The 17,346-nt window shown below is 69.7% G+C and overlaps 2 protein-coding genes across 2 annotated transcripts in view; one reads left to right on the top strand and one right to left on the bottom strand.

The window, feature by feature from the left end:
* The first annotated feature begins 326 nt into the window (after window positions 1-326).
* On the top strand, window positions 327-6,462 carry PHOX2A (paired like homeobox 2A). Its single transcript, XM_054225072.1, has 3 exons — window positions 327-546; window positions 3,413-3,600; window positions 6,019-6,462. Exons 1-3 carry the CDS (start codon window positions 327-329, stop codon window positions 6,460-6,462), a joined length of 852 nt encoding a protein of 283 aa, XP_054081047.1.
* A 4,089-nt stretch (window positions 6,463-10,551) lies between these two features.
* Window positions 10,552-17,346, bottom strand: part of INPPL1 (inositol polyphosphate phosphatase like 1) — a gene marked incomplete at its 5' end in the record, with an annotated part of 24,754 nt that continues 17,959 nt past the window's right edge. Inside the window, 13 exon segments of the mRNA XM_054224894.1 lie at window positions 10,552-11,355; window positions 12,239-12,366; window positions 12,959-13,104; window positions 13,107-13,176; window positions 13,178-13,599; window positions 13,602-13,708; window positions 13,878-14,030; window positions 15,147-15,231; window positions 15,340-15,495; window positions 15,626-15,713; window positions 15,817-15,905; window positions 16,474-16,587; window positions 16,722-16,815. Coding sequence (XP_054080869.1) covers window positions 11,265-11,355; window positions 12,239-12,366; window positions 12,959-13,104; window positions 13,107-13,176; window positions 13,178-13,599; window positions 13,602-13,708; window positions 13,878-14,030; window positions 15,147-15,231; window positions 15,340-15,495; window positions 15,626-15,713; window positions 15,817-15,905; window positions 16,474-16,587; window positions 16,722-16,815 — 1,743 coding nt within the window.

A 17,346-nucleotide genomic window follows, 5' to 3' on the forward strand; every position in this document is an offset into this window, starting at 1 on the left:
GTGTGTGTGTGTGTGTGTACACCGGGGGGGGGTGTGGGGGTGTGGTGTGCGCGGGGGGGGTGATGTGTGTACCCGGGGATGGGGGGGGGGGGGCGTTGGCGGCTCCGCCCGCTCCTGCTGCACCCGCCGTCCCCGGGAGATATTGTCATGCAAAAGCCCCCGGCGAGCGCAGCCTTTGTCCGCCGCTCCCCCCGCCGGTATATTACGGCGGCCCGGGGCGGGCCGGGGCGGCGGATGGCGGGGGCGGGCCGGGGGCCGGCGGGCAGGCGGCGACGGCGGCGGCGGTAACGGGCGGGCGGGCGGGCGGCAGCCGGCACCGGCGCTCCATGTTCGCCATGGACTACTCCTACCTCAACTCCTACGACTCCTGCGTGGCCGCCATGGAGGCGTCCGCCTACGAGTTCAGCCCCTGCAGCCAGGCCGGCTCCTTCCAGTACAGCCCCATGCGGGGGGGGTTCGGCACCGGGCCCGCCTGCCCCCCCCTCGCCTCCGCCAACTGCGCCCTGGGCGCGCTGCGCGACCACCAGCCCTCGCCCTACTCGGCAGGTAACGGACCGCCGCCCCCGCATCCCCCCCCCCGCCGTGCTCCCGGGACCCTCCGTTCCCGCTGCCGCCGTCGCTGCCCGGGACCCTCCGTTCCCGGTGCCGCCCGTGCCCGGGACCGTCAATTTTCGATGCCATCAGTGCCCGGTACAGTCAGTTTTCGATGCCGACCACGCTCGGTACTCTCCGGGCTCGATGCCATCGGCTCCTTGTACCACCGGTGCCCGGGACGGTCAATTTTCGATGCCGCCGGTGCCCTGTACTGTCCGGGTTCGGTGCCATCGGTTCCTTGTATCGCTGGTGCCCGATACCCTCGGTTCCCGGTGCCGTCGGTGCCCGGGACGGTCAATATTTCATGCCGTCGGTTCCCGGGACCGTCAGTGCTCGATGCCATCGGTGGCCGGTACCGTCAATTTTAGATGCCGCCGGTGCTCGGTACCGTCCGGGCTCGGTGCCATCGGTTCCTTGTACCACCGGTGCCCGTGACCCTCTGTTCCCGGTGCTGTCGGTGCCCGGGACCGTGAATTTTCCATGCCGACGGTACCCGGGAACGTCAATTTTCGATGCCGCCGGTGCTCGGCACTCTCCGGACTCGGTGCCATCCGTTCCTCCTATCGACGGTGCCTGATACCCTCGGTTCTCGCTGCCGTCGGTGCTCGGTACCGTCAATTTTCGATGCCATCGGTGCCCGGTACCGTCAGTGCTCGATGCCGCCCGTGCTCGGTACTGTCCGGGCTCGGTGCCATCGGTTCCGCTGACCGCCAGTGCCCGGGACTGTCTGTTCCCGGTGCCGTCGGTGCCCGGGACCGCCAGTGCTCGATGTCGCCGGTGCCCAATACCGTCAGTTTTCGATGCCGCCGGTGCCCGGTACGGTCGGTGCTCGGTACAATCGGTGCACGCTGCCACTGGTGTCCGGTACCATCGGTTCCCGGTGCCGTCGGTGCCCGGTGCCGCTGATGCTCGGTACTGTCAGGACTCGGTGCCAGCGGTAACCGCCGCTCTCGGTGCTCGGTACCGTCGATGTTCGTTACCGCCGGTGCTCAGGGCCGTCCGTTCCCAGTACAGGCGGTACCATTTGCCGCCGGTGCTCGGTGCAATTGGTTCCCGGTACCTACGGTTCCCGGTACCGCCGGTGCTCGGTGCAATCGGTTCCCGGTATCACCGGTGCTCGGTACCGCCGATGCTCGGTGCAATCGGTTCCCGATGCCGTCGATGCCCGCTACCGCCGGTACCCGCCGCCCCAGCAGCCCCCCGCTCCTGGGCAGTCCCGGCAGCGCGGTACCGGGTTACCCGAGGTCCCCGGGGCGGCGGCGGCCCTGAGCGGGGCTGGGGGGTCGGCGCCGTCGGGTCCCCCCTCCCCGCTCCGCTTTCGTTGCCTCCGCGGACGCGCTGCCCGCGGATGCGCCGATAACGAAGGAGCCGCCGAACGGTACCGGCCGCCCCTCCCCGCACTGGCCCCGGCCCCGGCCCGCTCCCGCCGAGGGGACAGCGGCGACATCGAACGAAGGGGCCCGGGGGGCGCGGGGAGGCAGAGCCCGAGCTCCGCGGCCGCCCTGCCCGCCCTGCCGGCGGTGTCCCCCCGCCGTGCTCGGTGCGACCCTGCCCGGTCCATCCCAGTTCGATCCATTCCTGCTCCCTGCATCCTGCCCGGTTCATCCCAGTCCGGTCCATCCCAGTCCGGTCCATCCCTGCCCGGTGCATCCCTGTCCAGTTCGTCCCTGCCCCGTTCGTCCCTGCCGGTGCCTCCCTGCCCGCATCATCCCTGCCCGGTGCATCCCTGCCCGGTCTATCCCTGCCCGGTCTATCCCTGCCCTGTGCATTCCTGCCCGGTGCCTCCCTGCCTGGATCATCCCTGTCCGGTTCATCCCTGCCCGGTCCATCCCTGCCCAGGTCATCCCTTCCAGGTTTATCCCCGCACAGTTCATCCCTGCCCAGTCCATCCGTATCCAATCTATCCCTGCCCGGTCCATCCTTGTCCGGTTCATCCCTGCCCGATCCATTACAGCCCGGTGCCTCCCTGCCCGGTGTGTCCTGCCTGGATCATCCCCGCCCGGTGCATCCCTGCCCGGTGCCTCCCTTCCCAGATCATTCCTGACCGGTGTGTCCTTCTCCGTTCATCCCTGCCCGGATCATCCCCGCCCGGTGTGTCCCTGCCTGGTGTGTCCTGCCTGGATCATCCCTGCCCGCTGCATCCCTGCCCAGTTCATCCCTGCCCGGTCCACCCCTGCTTCCTGCATCCTGCCCGGATCATTGCTTCCCGGCTCATCCCTTCCCAGTGCATCCCTGCCCGGTGCTCCCTTCCCAGATTATCCCTGCGCGGTGTGTCCTGCCCGGTTCATCCCTGCCTGATCCATCCCTGCTCCCTGCATTCTGCCCGCATCATCCCTGCCTGGTGTGTCCCTGCCTGGATCATCCATGCCCGGTGCGTCACTGCCCGGTTCATCCTTGCCCAGATCATCCCATCCCGATCCATCCCCGCTCCCTGCATCCTGCCCGCATCATCCCTGCCTGGTGTGTCCTGCCCAGTTGATCCCAACCCGATCCATTCCTGCTGCCTGCATCCTGCCCGCATCATCCCTGCCTGGTGTGTCCTGCCCAGTTCATCCCAACCCGATCCATCCCTGCTCCCTGCATCCTGCCCGCATCATCCCTGCCTGGTGTGTCCTGCCTCGATCATCCCTGCCCGGTCCATCCCTGCCCGATCCATCCCTGCCCGGTCTATCCCTGCCCGATCCGTCCCTGCCTCCTGCCCCTGTTGTCTCCCGCTCCCCCTTCCCGGTGAATCCCGGTATCCCTTCCCACCTTGCCGTTTCCCCCCACCCACCCACGCTCACCCCCAGTTTCTCTCTCTCTCTCTCTTTCTCCCCAGTGCCCTACAAATTCTTCTCGGACCCGTCGGGGATCAACGAGAAGCGGAAGCAGCGGCGGATCCGGACGACGTTCACCAGCTCCCAGCTGAAGGAGCTGGAGCGGGTCTTCGCCGAGACCCACTACCCCGACATCTACACCCGGGAGGAGCTGGCCCTCAAGATCGACCTCACCGAGGCCCGGGTGCAGGTGGGCAGCGGGGGGTGGGGGGGGGGGGGGGGTGGGGGGATGGGGGGGACACACACCCCCCCCACCCCCCCTGGGGACGGAGGTGGCGGGGGTGGGGCTGGGGTCCCAACCTCGGGCCCCCGCTGCTGCGCTCCCCGCCTCGGGGCGGTGGCGGGGAAGCCGTGGGGACCCCGCCGCGGGGTGGGGGAGTTGGCGGGGGTGGGGTGGGAATGAGGCGCTTCCGTGGGTTTTCCCCCTGCCGGTAGGTTGCTGGGGACGGGATGGGATGGGGGACAGGGAGGGAGGGGGGACTCGGTTTTGTCACCGCGGAGCGGTGGAGGAGGGGACAGGATGCCCTGGTCTGACGGGGGGGCTCGGAAGGGCCCCCCCCCCGCCCAGCCCCAGCCCCACTCCCGGCAGAGATGGCGGGGGGGGGTCGGTTCGTGCCGCGTCGCCGTCGCGCTGGCACCCGCCGGCGGGGATTCGTCACGGTCCCAAAGGCATCGGGGACGGTGGCGTTGGGGAGAGGCTGGGGGGGGGGACGGAGACCGGCCCCTTTGTCGGTGCAGACCCCCCCATGTCGGTGCAGACCCCCCCATTGTCGGTGCAGACCCTCCATTTTTTAGGCCAGGCCCCCCCTCATGTGGGTGCAGACCCCCACCATGTCAGTGCAGACCCTCTCACGTGGGTGCAGACCCTCACACATCGGTGCAGACCCCCCCATGTCGGTGCAGACCCCCCCATTTGTTGGTGCAGACCCCCCTCATGGGGGTGCAGATGCCCCCACATCGGTGCAAACCCCCCATTTTTCGGTGCAGACCCCCCCTCATGTGGGTGCAGACCCCCCCATGTGCGTGCAGACCCCCGCATTTATCGGTGCAGACCCCTTCATGTGGGTGCAGAGCCCCCCGCATCGGTGCAGACCCCTGGTTTTTCGGTGCAGACCCCCCCATGTGGGTGCAGACTCCCCGTTTGTTGGTGCAGACCCCCTGATGTGGGTGCATACCCCCCCCATGTGGGTGCAGACCCTCCCATTGCCGGTGCAGACCCCCCCATGTGGGTACAGACCCCCTCGTTTGTCAGTGCAGACCCCCCCCCCATGGGTGCAGACCCCCCCATGTCAGTACAGACCCACTCATGTGGGTGCAGACCCCACCCCATGTCGACGCAGACCCCCCATTTTTCAGTGCAGACCCCCCCTCACATGGGTGCAGACCCCCCCACATCAGTGCAAACCCTCCATTTGTTGGTGCAGACCCCCTGATGTGGGTGCAGACCCCCCCATGTCAGTGCAGACCCCCCCACATCCGTGCAGATGCCTCCATTTGTTGGTGCAGACCCCCCCGTGTCAGTGCAGACCCCCCCCACATCGGTGCAGAAACCCATTTGTCAGTGCAGACTCCCCCACATGGGTGCAGACCCCCCCCACTAGTGCAGACCCCCCGTTTGTTGGTGCAGACCCCTCCCACGTGGGTGCAGACCTCCCCCCACGTCGTGGGGGGGGTCCCAGCTCCCCTGTTTTTGTGTGGGGGGGGTCCTGGTACCCCAGGATTGGGGAACCCACAGGGCTGGGGGGGTCCTAGCCTAAGGTTGAGGGGACACATGGAGATGTGGGGTCCTTGTCCCCAAGGATGGGGGATCCATGGGGCTGATGGTCCTGGCCCTGAGGATGGGGGGACCCATGGGGCTGGGGGGTGTCCTAGCCCTAAAGATGGAGGTGTAGGGTCCTTGTCCCCAAAGATGGGGGACCCACAGGGCTGGGGGGGGTCCTAGCCCTAAGGATGAGGGGACAAATGGAGCTGTGGCGTCCCTGTCCCCAGGGATGGAGGATCCATGGGGCTGGGGGGTCCTGGTACCCCAGGGTGGGGGGACCTTCAAGGCTTGGGGGGTCCTGGCCTCAAGGATGGGGGGACCCACAGGGTGGGGGGGTCCTGGCCCCAAGGATGGGGGAACCCATAGGGTTGTGGGTCCTGGCCCAAAGGATGGGGGACCCACATGTCTGTGGGGGGGGGTCCCACCTTTGGGGTCCCCTCCCTCCCAGGGGGGGCCATGCACAGTGCTGATGCCACAGGGAAGGTGCTGGGGAGACGGGGGGGAACACAGGCTGCCTGGGGGGGGGGCACAGGGGACTCTTCTCCCCAGGAGCTGCAGTCAAGGGGGCAACGTCGTCCCAGCAGTGTCCCCCCCCGCCGGTATCACAGCAACGTGGTGGTGTCAGGTCCCCCCCCACTGCACTATAAACCCCTGTATCCGCTTTTCGATATATTGCGTCCCCACCCCAGTGGGAAATGGGCACCCAGGGGGCGAGAACCTCGGCACCCCCAACCCCCCCCTCCCCACCTCAAAGGATGGCGACGTGGGGGGGTCCTCCCGTCCCCTCTGTCATCCCGTCCCTTTTCCCTCCCCGCCCCTCTCCCCCCCCCCCCCCCCCAACTCCAGGTCTGGTTCCAGAACCGCCGAGCCAAATTCCGCAAGCAAGAGCGGGCGGCCAATGCCAAGGGGGCCGGTGGCAACCCGGGGGGGGCCAACGGCAAGAAGTCGGAGCCCCCGCGTTCTTCTTCGGAAGACGACGAATCCAAGGAATCCAACTGCAGCCCCACGCCCGACAGCACGGCCTCCCTGCCCGCCGCCGGCAACCTGGGCAGCCCCGGCGCTAGCCTGAGTCCCAGTCCCGGGGCGGGGGCACCCATGGGACCCGGCCATCCCCCCCCCCAAGGCCTCAAGGCACCCATCTGGGCCGGCGTGAGCACCAGCAGCGGAGCCGCCAACGCCGCCGACCTGCTGAAGGCCTGGCAGCCCGCCGAAGCCGTGCCGGGACCTTTCTCCGGCGTCCTCTCCTCCTTCCATCGGAAACCCAACGCGCTCAAGACAAACCTCTTCTGATGCGCCGGAGACAGCTGGGCTCCCCCCACCACCTCCCCCCCCAAATTCACACCCACCCCCTCCACCCACCCCCACCATCCCCCCCGGATCCCCCCAACCGCCGCCCCGCGCCCCCCACCCGCCATGACGACGCTCCCACCAAACGCGCACCCAGCGATGATGCTCCGGCAAACGGCCGCCGGCGGGGAGGGGGGGGGGGGGGAGATGGATCGGGGACCCCCCAGCCAAGGCCGTTCCCCGGGGGGGCCACAGGACCCCCACCCTCTCCCAGACCCTGTGCCGATGGGATGGACGCAGAGCTGGGGGAAGCCCCCACCAACGTCTCCCCCCACCCATGGGTGCTGTGGGGCTATGGGGGGGGGGGGAGCCACAGGACCCTCTGCCAACGCCTCCCCCCCATCCATGGGTGCTGTGTGACTACGGGGGGGCCCACGGGACCCCCACCTTCTCCTGGACACTGCACCAACAGGATGGACCCAGAGCTGGGGGAAGCCCCCACTGACGCCTCCCCCCCACCCACGGGTGCTGTGGGACCACAGAGGGGGGGCATGGGACCCCCTGCCAACGCCTCCCCCCCACCCACGGATGCTGTGGGGCCATGGGGGGGGGGCCACAGGGCCCCCCACCCGCCGTGACGACGCTCCCACCCAACGCGCACCCAGCGGTGATGCTCCGGCAAACGGCCGCCGGCGGTGAGGGGGGGGGGGAGATGGATCGGGGACCCCCCCACCCAAGGCTGTTAGCCGGGGGGGCCACGGGACCCCCACCCTCTCCCGGACCCTGTGCTGATGGGATGGACGCAGAGCTGGGGGAAGCCCCCACCGACGTCTCCCCCCCACCCATGGGTGCTGTGGGACCACGGGGGGGGCAAAGGGAGGGGGTCAGGAGCCCCCCAGCCCCACCCAACACGCTTTGGGGGGGTGCACCCCAGGGGTGGGGGCAGCTGTGGCGTGCTCCGGTATTGTGGTGCGCCCCCCCCCCTCCCCGGGACACTCCCCCCCCACCATGGGATGGGGGCGAGGAAGCACTTTAGGGGTCCCGGGGGGGCCGCGGGGTGAGCGGTGCCAGGGGTAGAAAAAGCCCCCCCGGTGCGGGGAGGGGGTGATGCCCCCCCCAAATCCTGCCTGCGGACACGGATGTGCTCCCCCCCCCCCCCCCCAGCAGCACACCGGTGGGATTGGAGGGGAGACACCCCCCCCCCCCCCCCCCGCGATGGGATTTGGGCGGGGGGGGGGCAAACGCAGGACTGGGGCTGTGCGCTCGCTGCCGTCACCGTCCCACTGAGCCCCCCCCCCCCCCGGAGCAGATTGCGGGACCCCTTGGAGGACCCGGGACCCCGGGAGATGGATGGGGAGCCCCCCCCCCCCGCCCCGCCGCCGGGTCCCGTCTCTAGCCGGGCCGTCACCCTGGGGAGGGTCCCGGGGCTGGGGGGGGGGGTCAGGGTGCAGCTCTGACCCCCGGGGGGGGGGCTTCGCAGCGCGGTGAGCAGCGGTGGGACCCCCATCCCTCTCCCCCCACCCCCATCGAGGGTCTCCGCCCCCCCCCCCCCCGTATCCCCCTCCCCCAGGCTAAGGTGGGTTTGGTTTTCGCCTTTTTTTTCTTTTTTGGGTTTTTTTTTTTTTTGAGGTGGGGTTTTTTTGGTTTGTTTTTTTTTGGTTTTTAACCGTTCTGTAATTTATTGGCCCCGTTTGCAAACGACACTAATCCAAATAAAACTTAATTTATTGCGGACACCACCGGCCCCCCCCACCCCCACCTCGCTGCGACACCCCCCCCCCGGGGCTGAAGGTCACGGCCAAGCCCCCCCCCCCCCGCCCCGAGCCCCCCCCAGCCCCCCTTGTGGACCCCTAGGCGATGCCGGGGGTGCGCAGGCCCCGGCCCCTTAGGGATGTTTGGGGGTGTCGTGTGTGTACCCCCCCCCCCAAAAAGACCCCGAGCGGGGACCTGGGGTGGCAGCGAGGATCACCCTGGGGTGCCGTGAGTGGGGGGGGGGGAACGGGGGGGCTGGGGTACGGGGGGGCTGGGGGCTGCAATGCCCCTGGGATGAGGCAGGGAGGGGGCAGGGGGCGCAGGCAGGGGGTGCACGGGGTGCAGGCAGGGGTGCAGGCAGAGTGCAGGCAGGGTGCAGGCAAGGGATGCAGGCAGGGGATGCAGGCACGGGGTGCAGGCAGCGTGCAGGCAAGGGATGCAGGCAGCGGTGCAGGCAGGATACAGGCAGGGATGCAGGCAGGGGATGCAGGCAGAGTGCAGGCAGGATACAGGCAGGGATGCACGCAGGGGATGCGGGCAGGGGTGCGGGCAGGGGGTGCAGGCAGGGGTTGCTCAGTGCAAAGTCCCCCCCCCCCCCGCCCCGGATGCTTCGTTGGGTGCTGGGTCAGGGTCTACAGGGGGTGTCGGGGATGGGGGCATCTGGACCATGCTGGGACCAGTATGGCCAGCCCGGAGGGTCCCGGACCGTGCTGGGACCCTGTTCCTCATCCCGCGATTCCCATAGGAATGCCCTCCCCCTCACCCCGGCGCAAGAGGAGCCCATTAATTCCAATGCCCATTGATTAATTACAACGACGTTGATTAAACAGTAACACCCCCCCCGGCCCGCCCCGCCCCAACTCGCGATTGAACAAAAACCACCCAAAGACGGGGCAGGACAAGGGGTGGTGGGGGGGTATTTTTAGTAGGATTAATTTCACACCAAACACCTCGTTAGCTAACGAGGGGGGGGTGGGGGGGAATAGGGGGGGGGCTGCCAAAGGTGTGGGGCGGGGGGTGTCCGGCCCATCCTTCATCTCAGCCGGAGTGGTGGCAGCGGGGCCGGGGGGGAGGTGTGGGTTTGGGGTCCGAGGAGCTGGGCTGGGGGGGGGGGGGGGCATCGCCCCCCATCACCCCTGGGTGCAGCCCGTGGGGAGGGGGAGAGCCTGGGGGTGGGGGGGGAAAGGCACGACTGGGAGACACCCCCCCCACCCTGGGGACCCCCCTGGAAGGGCACTTGGTGAGGCTGGGGGCTGAGCACCCGCGGGGGGGGACCTGGATCAGCACCCGTTGGGGGGACACACACCCAGGTGAGCACCCCCGGGGGGGGGGGGGGGGTTAGACCTGGCTGAGCACCCCCGGGGGGGGAGACACTCGGGTGCCAGCCCCGCTGCCACCCCCCGAGGCTGGCGCAGCCCCCGGGAGGGGACGGATCCAGCAAGTACCTAATGGGCAAACTGGGAGTGGGGGGTGGGGGGGCACCCCGGAGGCACTGGTGGTGTGGGGGGGGGGGGGAAGTGGGTGAAGGCACTGGTCCGGCTCTGCTGCAGCGGGACCCCCCTGGGGGGGGATGGGACCCCCAGGGTGGGATTGGGAGCCCCTGGGGGGGAGGGGACCCCCAGGGAATGGTTGGGACCCCCCAAGGTGGGGATGGGACTCCCAGGGAAGGGTTGGCACCCCCTGGGTGGGGACGGGACCCCCCAGGGAATGGTTGGGACCCCCCAAGGTGGGGATGGGACTCCCAGGGAAGGGTTGGCACCCCCTGGGTGGGAACGGGACCCCCAGGCAAGGGTTGGCACCCCCTGGGGGGGGGACGGGACCCCCAGGGTGGGATTGGGACCCCTTGGGTGGGGATTGGGACCCCCAAGGCAGGGATGCAACCCCTTGGGTGGGATTGGGATCCCCTGGGGGGGACCGGACCCCCCACGGGTGGGGATGGAACCCCATAGGTGGGGTTGGGACCCCGAGGGTGGGGATGGGACCTCCAGGGCAGGGATGGGACCCCCAAGTTTTGCCCAGTGCCGTCCATGGGGGGTGGCAGGGCCCCCCCATCCCATCCCCAGCATCACGAAGGCACTTGGGTTGCGACACGACTTCACTCAGAGCCTCCTCCTCTTCCTCCCCCCCCCCCCGCCCCCCGGCTGCGAGGGGCCACGTTGGAACCCCCACCCGCAGGTGTTCCCCCCCGGCAAGACGAAGGCTCGTCCCTTCTCTCAATAAATAAGAAATAACTTAAAACGAGGGGAGGCCCCATGGGCGGGACCCCCCCACTGAAATTGTCTGACCAGGACCCACCCCCCCCTTGCCCCCACCCCCCCCAGACACCCCCACCCCCCCCGCCAACCTGCCGTTACCCAACACCCAGGGGTGGGGGGGGTCCCGGTGCTCCCGCCAGCGGCTGGTGACGGCTACTGCTGGTGATGGCGGGATGCACGGATGCGGGACAGGGGATGCTCGGCTGCAGGATGCGGGATGTGCATCCCTGGGACGTGGGATGTGCACCCATGGGGCGATCAACCACGGGGTGCGGGATGCTCGGCCGCGGGATGCAGGATGTGCATCCATGGGATGCTCGGCCTCGGGATGCGGGATGCTCGGCCGCAGGATGCGGGATGCTCGGACACAGGATGCAGGATGTGCATCCGTGGGGTGATCAACTGTGGGATGTGCATCCATGGGACGCTCAACTGCGGGATGAGGGACGCTCAGCCACGGGATGCAGGATGCTCGGCCACGGGATGCAGGATGTGCATCCGTGGGGCGATCAACCGCAGGATGCGGGATGCTCGGCCGCAGGACGCGGGATGTGCAGCCGCAGGATACAGGATGTTCGGTCGTAGGATGCGGGATGTGCATCCGTGGGACGTTCAACCGTGGGATTTGGGATGCTCAGCCACGGGATGCGGGATGTTCGGTTGCAGGATGCGGGACGTGCATCCACGGGACGCCCAACCGCGGGATGCGGGATGATCGGCCGCAGGATGTGGCATGCTGGGCCGCAGGATGTGGGATGTGCAGCCACGGGATGCGGGATGCAGGATTCCCAGCTGTGGCTATTTGCGGAGCTGGAGGCTCTCCAGGAGGACGCGCTTGTGGCCGGGATCCAGCACACCGGCCTCCTCCAGGTCCTCCTCCGTGATGTCGCTGGCGGGGGGGGGGGGGGGGCGGGCACAGGCATGGGTCTCACCATCCCCCGGGCGGGGACCCCAAGGCCATGGGGGGACCCCCCTCAGTGGGCGCAGGGGCACCCGCTTGGGCTGCTGGGTGCCCACCCGGTCTCCTCCCCATCCCTACCATGGGGCTACGTGGCCCTGGGGGGCAGTGGGACCCCCCCCAGTGCAGCAGGAACCCCCAAGGGGCAGTAGGGACCCCTGAGGAGCAGCGGGGACCCCCAAATGCAGCAGAGACACCCCCCCTCCAGGGGCAGTGGGGACCCCCCAATGCAGCAGGGACCCCCCAATTAAGCGGGGACCCCCAGGGAGCAGCAGGGACCCCCCCCAATGCAGCAGGGACCCCCCGTGGGGCAGCAGGGACCCCCCCCCCCCCCAGTGCAGCAGGGACCCACAGGGGCAGTGGGGACGCCCCCAGGGGCAGCAAGGACCCCCCCAATGCAGCAGGGACCCCCCCCAGCAGCAGTGGGGACCCCCCAGGGACAGTGGGGACCCCCAGGGGGGCAGTAGGAACACCCCCTTCCCCCGCGATGAAGCAGGGACCCCCAGGGGCAGCGAGGAACCCCCAGTGCAGCTGGGACCCCCCCCAGTGAAGCAGGGACCCCCCAGGGGCAGTGGGGGCCCCCTCCACCCCCGAGGAACAGCAAGGACGCCCCAATGCAGCGGGGACCCCCCAGGGCAGCACCCCCCAGGGGGTCTCCCCACGGCAGGGTGCCCCCCCCCAGGCATGGCCGTGACCCCCCTGGCGAGGGGAGGACGTGGACCCACCGCGGCTGGCAAGGCCGGGGGGGGGGGTGTGTGTGGGGTGGGGGGGGTTTGGGGGTGCCCCCCCCCCCCGCCCCGGGGGTGCCCCTCACCTGAGGAACTCCAGGTCGTCCCAGCCGTTGCGCAGCAGCCCCTCCTCGTACCGCTCCAGCCCCAGCGCCCGCAGCCACTCGCCCACGCCGGGTACGGCCCCCCCGCCACGGCCCCCCTGGCACAGCGCCTGGGGTGGGGGTGGGGGGGGGGCAGCACCCACCCTCAGCACTCCCACGGCCCCCCCCACATTCCCCTGGGGACCCCCCTGTGCCATGGAGGGGCCCTACCCGGGAAGGGGGGCACAGTACCTGGGGGGCAGCCCCCTACCCTCAGCCCCCCCCCCACACCCCCAGGGGACCCCCACCCTCAGCATGGGACCCCCCCATCCCCCCCCGTGCCACAAAGGGGCGTTGCCCGGGGAGGGGGGCACAGCACCTGGGGGGCAGCACCCACCCTCAGCCCCCCATGCACCCCCAGGGATCACCGCCCCCGCCCCCCCCGGCATGGGACCCCCCCATGCTCCCGTGGATGCAGGCAGGTGGGGGGAATGCAGGCGGGGGGGGTACCCACCCTCTGCCCCTCCCACCCTCTCCCCCCCCCAGCTCCGCCCCACAATCCCCCCACCCCAAACCACCACCACATCCCTCACGCCACCCCCTTTCCCCCCCCCACCTCAGCGCACCCCAGGGCCCCCCTCAAAGGGAGGGGAGCACCCCAACATCCCCCCCCCCCCCCCCCCCCAAACCTCCCCCCCCTCCTCCCCGCCCAGAGCACCCAACCTCCTCAGCCAGGTCCTCCTGGATGCTCTCCCGGATGGAGTGGGGGGGGAAGGCGAGGGGGCGGCCGTAGTCGGGGGGCAGGCAGCGGGGGGGGCAGCTCCAAGCGCCCCCCCTTGCCCAGCAGCGGTTGGGGAGGGGGAAGGGGGGGCTGCCCTCCCCTTCCCCCCGCCATAGTCCACCTCGCTCAGCGTCTTGGCCATCTGCAGCACCGAGCAGGAGCGGTCGTCCAGCAGCCCCCCCCGCCACCGACGGCACCCCCCCCGGGGCTGCGACCCCCCCAGGGGCAGCCGGAACCCCCGTGGGGGGTGGAATGCCCCCAGGGGCTGGAACCCCCCCGGTTAAAGGGGTCCCCCCAGGCGCCTCCATCCCGAATCCCGAGGGCCGGGGGTGCAGCTTGGGTGGGGGGGGGTCACCCAAAGCCGGCCGGGTTTTGGGGTCCTCCTTGAGGGTGCCGAAGAAGGGGTTGGGGGGGGGCACCTCCAGCTCGCGCGGCGGCAGCGGCGGCGGGGGGAAATCGGGGGGGGGCAGGTTGAGGGTGCCGGTGTCCTCGTCCGAGGAGCTCTCCTCCCCCCCCCGGCAGGAGGGGCGCCGGCGCCGCTCGGGGACCCCCGGCTGCACCTTGCCCTTGGCGGGGGGGGGTTTGCCGGGTCCCCGGGGGCCAGCAGCTGGTGGGGCACCCCCTCCAGCACGTAGTACGCCGGGTTGTTGAAGCTGTTCTTCAGCGGCCCCCCCGTCGCCTCCGCCGTGCACCTTTTTTGTGGGGGGGGGGGGGTGGAGGGGAGGGGGACATGACACACAGGGGTGAGCCAGACCCTCAGGATGGGGTACAACCCATGGGTGCGGGGGGAGGCAGTGGGTGTCCCTGTGTCGTTGTCCCCCCCCCGCCCCGCCACTTAAAACCCTGCCCATCCCCACTCACCCGGCTCGGGGCAGGCTCTTCCCTGGGGGGGCCACGGTGTGGGGCGGGGGGCCGGGGGGGCTGGTGCGGTGTTGCCCTTCTCCAGCTCCTCCGGCAGCTTCGCTGGGGGGGCGGCGGGTGGCTCGGCACCGGGGGGGCTTCCGTCCCACCGACCTGGGCAACGAGAGGTGGTGGGGTGCCCCGTGGGGCTCGGAACCCCCCCGGGTGGGGCTCGGCCCCCTCGAGATGGGGTTCAGACCCACGTGACAGGGCTCAACCCCCCCCAAGATGGGGCTCAGACCCAAGGAATGGGGCTCAGCCCCCCAAGGATGGGGCTCAGAACACCAGGATGGGGTCAGACCCATGGGATGGGGCTCAGCCCCCCCCGGACAGGGCTCAGCCCCACAGGACAGGGCTCAGACCACCAGGATGGGGGGCAGACCCATAGGATGGGGCTCAGCCCCCCAGAAAGGGGCTCAGACCGCTAGGACAGGGCTCCAGACCCTCAGGACAGGGCTCAGCCCCCCAAGGACGGGGTTCAGAACCCCAGGATGGGGCTCAGCCCCCCCCAGGATGGGGCTCAGCCCACTGGGATGGGGCTTGGCTCCCGGGATGGGGCTCGGCCCCCGAGGACAGGGCTCGACCCCCCCCAGGATGGGGCTTAGCTCCTCAGGACATGGCTCAGCCCCATAGGGTGGGGCTCAGACCTCCAGCATGGGGTCAGAACCATGGGACAGGGCTCAGACCCCCCCAGGATGGGGCTCAGCCCCCCAGGACATGGCTCAGCCCCCCAGGACAGGGCTTGACCCCCCCCCAGGATGGGGCTCAGCCCCTCAGGACATGGCTCAGCCCCAGAGGATGGGGCTCAGCCCCCCCAGGACATGGCTCAGACCCAAGGGACAGAGCTTGGCCCCCCATGGGATGGGGCTCAGCCCCCCAGGACACAGCTCAGCCCCATTGGATGGGGTCAGCCCCCCAGGATGGGGCTCAGCCCCCCAGGACACAGCTCAGCCCCCCCCAGGACAGGGCTCAGACCCCTCCCAGGATGGGGCTCAGCCCCCCAGGATGGGGCTTGGCCCCCCCCAGGATGCAGCTCATCCCCAGGGGATGGGGCTCAGCCCCCTGGGATGGGGTCAGACCCCCGGGGCAGGTCTCAGACCTCACCGGGAGATGCTCCAGCCCCCTCAGCCCCACCCCCCAGGACCCCCATCTCCCCCCCCGGACCCCCAGGCGAGGGTCACCGGTGCACACACACACCCCACACCCCCCCCCCCGCCCTGTCCCCCGTACTTGGCATAGTCCTGGTTGGCCCTGGCACCCAGCGGCACCTTCCCTTTGCCAGCCGCCGTCTCGTCCTTATCGATGCTGATCCACTCTGCGAGGCACGGGGTGGGGGGGGGAGCGCTCAGCTCGGGGTGGGGGGGGGGATCCCATCCCCCCTGTGTGTGTGTGTGTGTGTGTGTGTCCCCCCCCCCCAGCTCACCGTAGAGCCTCTCGCGGGTGCCCAGGCGCTCGGCGGGCACCCGCACCTTCATGGAGCCGCGGATGTTGCCGGTCTCCTCGCCCCGGTGGGAGAGGTAGGTGAGGAACTGCTGCGCCGTGCTGCCGATCATGGACTTGAGGGCGATGACGCACTCCCCTGGGGGTGAGCAAAATAAAGGGGGGATGGGGGGGGGTGTCCGAGGGTCCACCATCCCCCTTGGGACCGCCTCGCCCCCAACCTCCCCTCCCCATAACCTTCCCCCCCCGGCCCGGCGCTGGGTGCTCACCGTAGGACTCGTAGCCGTCGAGGGATTTGACGGTGAGCAGGAGGTGCTGGTCCTGCAGGTACTCGATCTCGGAGAGGATGGGCTTCAGCTGGGGGACAGAGGGGGACGGTCACTGGGATGCAGGAGGGGGGAGTCTCCCTGCCTGCATTCCCCCCCCCCCCCCCCCGCGCCGCCATCCCTGCCCTCCTCACCGTGGGCAGCTGCCGGGACGACCACTGCACCTTGAGGAAGTTGATGTTGTCGCTGCTCTGGCTGTCGTTTTCGAAGCTCTTCTTGAATTCTGCCGGCGGGGGCGGGGAACGACACACACATGGCAAGGCCACCATCAGCCCCCCATGTCTCTCTCCCCTTGGTGGCCCCCCAGGTCCCTTTCCCCTTGGTGGCCCCACAGGTCTCCTTCCTCTTGGTAGCCCCCCATGTCTCTCTCCCCTTGGTGGCCCCCCAGGTCCCTTTCCCCTTGGTGGGCCCCAGGCCTCTTTCCCCTTGGTGGCCCCTCAGGTCCCTTTTGCCTTGGTGGCCCCACAGGTCTCCTTCTCTTGGTGGCCTCCCATGTCTCTCTCCCCTTGGTGGCATCCCAGGTCCCTTTCCCCTTGGTGCCCCTACAGGTCTCTTTCCCCTGGGTGGCCCCCCAGGTCTCCTTCCTCTTGGTAGCCCCCCATGTCTCTCTCCCCTTGGTGGCCCCCCAGGTCCCTTTCCCCTTGGTGGCCCCACAGGTCTCTCTCCCCTTGGTGGGCCCCCAGGCCTCTTTCCCCTTGGTGGCCCCCCAGGTCCCTTTCACCTTGGTGGCCCCCCAGGTCTCCTTCCCCTTGGTGCCCCCCCGCGTTGGGTACCCCCACCCCATCCCTCACCTTCCAAGCAGGGGGAGTAGAACTCGATGAAGAACTTGGTGCGGCTGGCCGTCTTGACGATGGCCTCGATGCTCTCGAACTCGATGTACGCCTGCTCGGAGGACTTGGAGAGCCCTCCAGGGACAGGCCAGGCTCAGGGACATCCCCCCCCCCCCACCGACTCCCCTGGAGGGAGAGGTGGGACCCACACATGGCAGGGGTTGGGGGGGGGGAGGTGGGAAGCGGGGTGTCTGCTTGGGGACAGGCACCTTTTTTGGAGACGAACTGGGACGTCACCCCCACCTCGAAGGAGCCGAAGACGGGCGAGTGGTCGCTGGTGACGATGTCATCTGTGCACCCTGCGGGATCGCGGGGGGGCGGGGGGGGGGAAGTGTGTCAGGATCTGTGTCCCCAGGGGACACAGACGGTGTCCTGGGGGATGACCCAGTGTCCTGGGGGGGACACACAGTGTCCTGGTGGGGATGACACAGTGTCCTGGGGGGGGGGGACACACATGGTGTCCTGGGGGCACACAGTGTCTTGGGGGGGGACACGCAGTGTTCTGGGGGGGACAGGGTGTCCTGGGGGGTACACAGTATCTTGGGGGGGTACACGGTGTTTTGGGGGAGGACACGCGTTGTCCTGGGGGGGCACACAGTGTCCTGGGAGAAGGGGGACACGGTGTCCTGAGCGGGGGAACATGGTGTCCTGGGGGGGGGACACAGTGGCCTGGGGGGGGGATGGACATGGTGTCCTGGGGGGCACACAGTGTCTTGGGGGGGGACACAGTGTTCTGGGGGGGACAGGGTGTCCTGGGGGGTACATGGTGTCCTGGGGGGGGGGACGACACGGTGTCCTGGGGGGGTACACAGTGTCCTGGGGGAAGGGGGACAC

The sequence above is a fragment of the Rissa tridactyla genome, chromosome 1, assembly GCF_028500815.1.
Source record: "Rissa tridactyla isolate bRisTri1 chromosome 1, bRisTri1.patW.cur.20221130, whole genome shotgun sequence".
Lineage (NCBI taxonomy): Eukaryota > Metazoa > Chordata > Aves > Charadriiformes > Laridae > Rissa > Rissa tridactyla.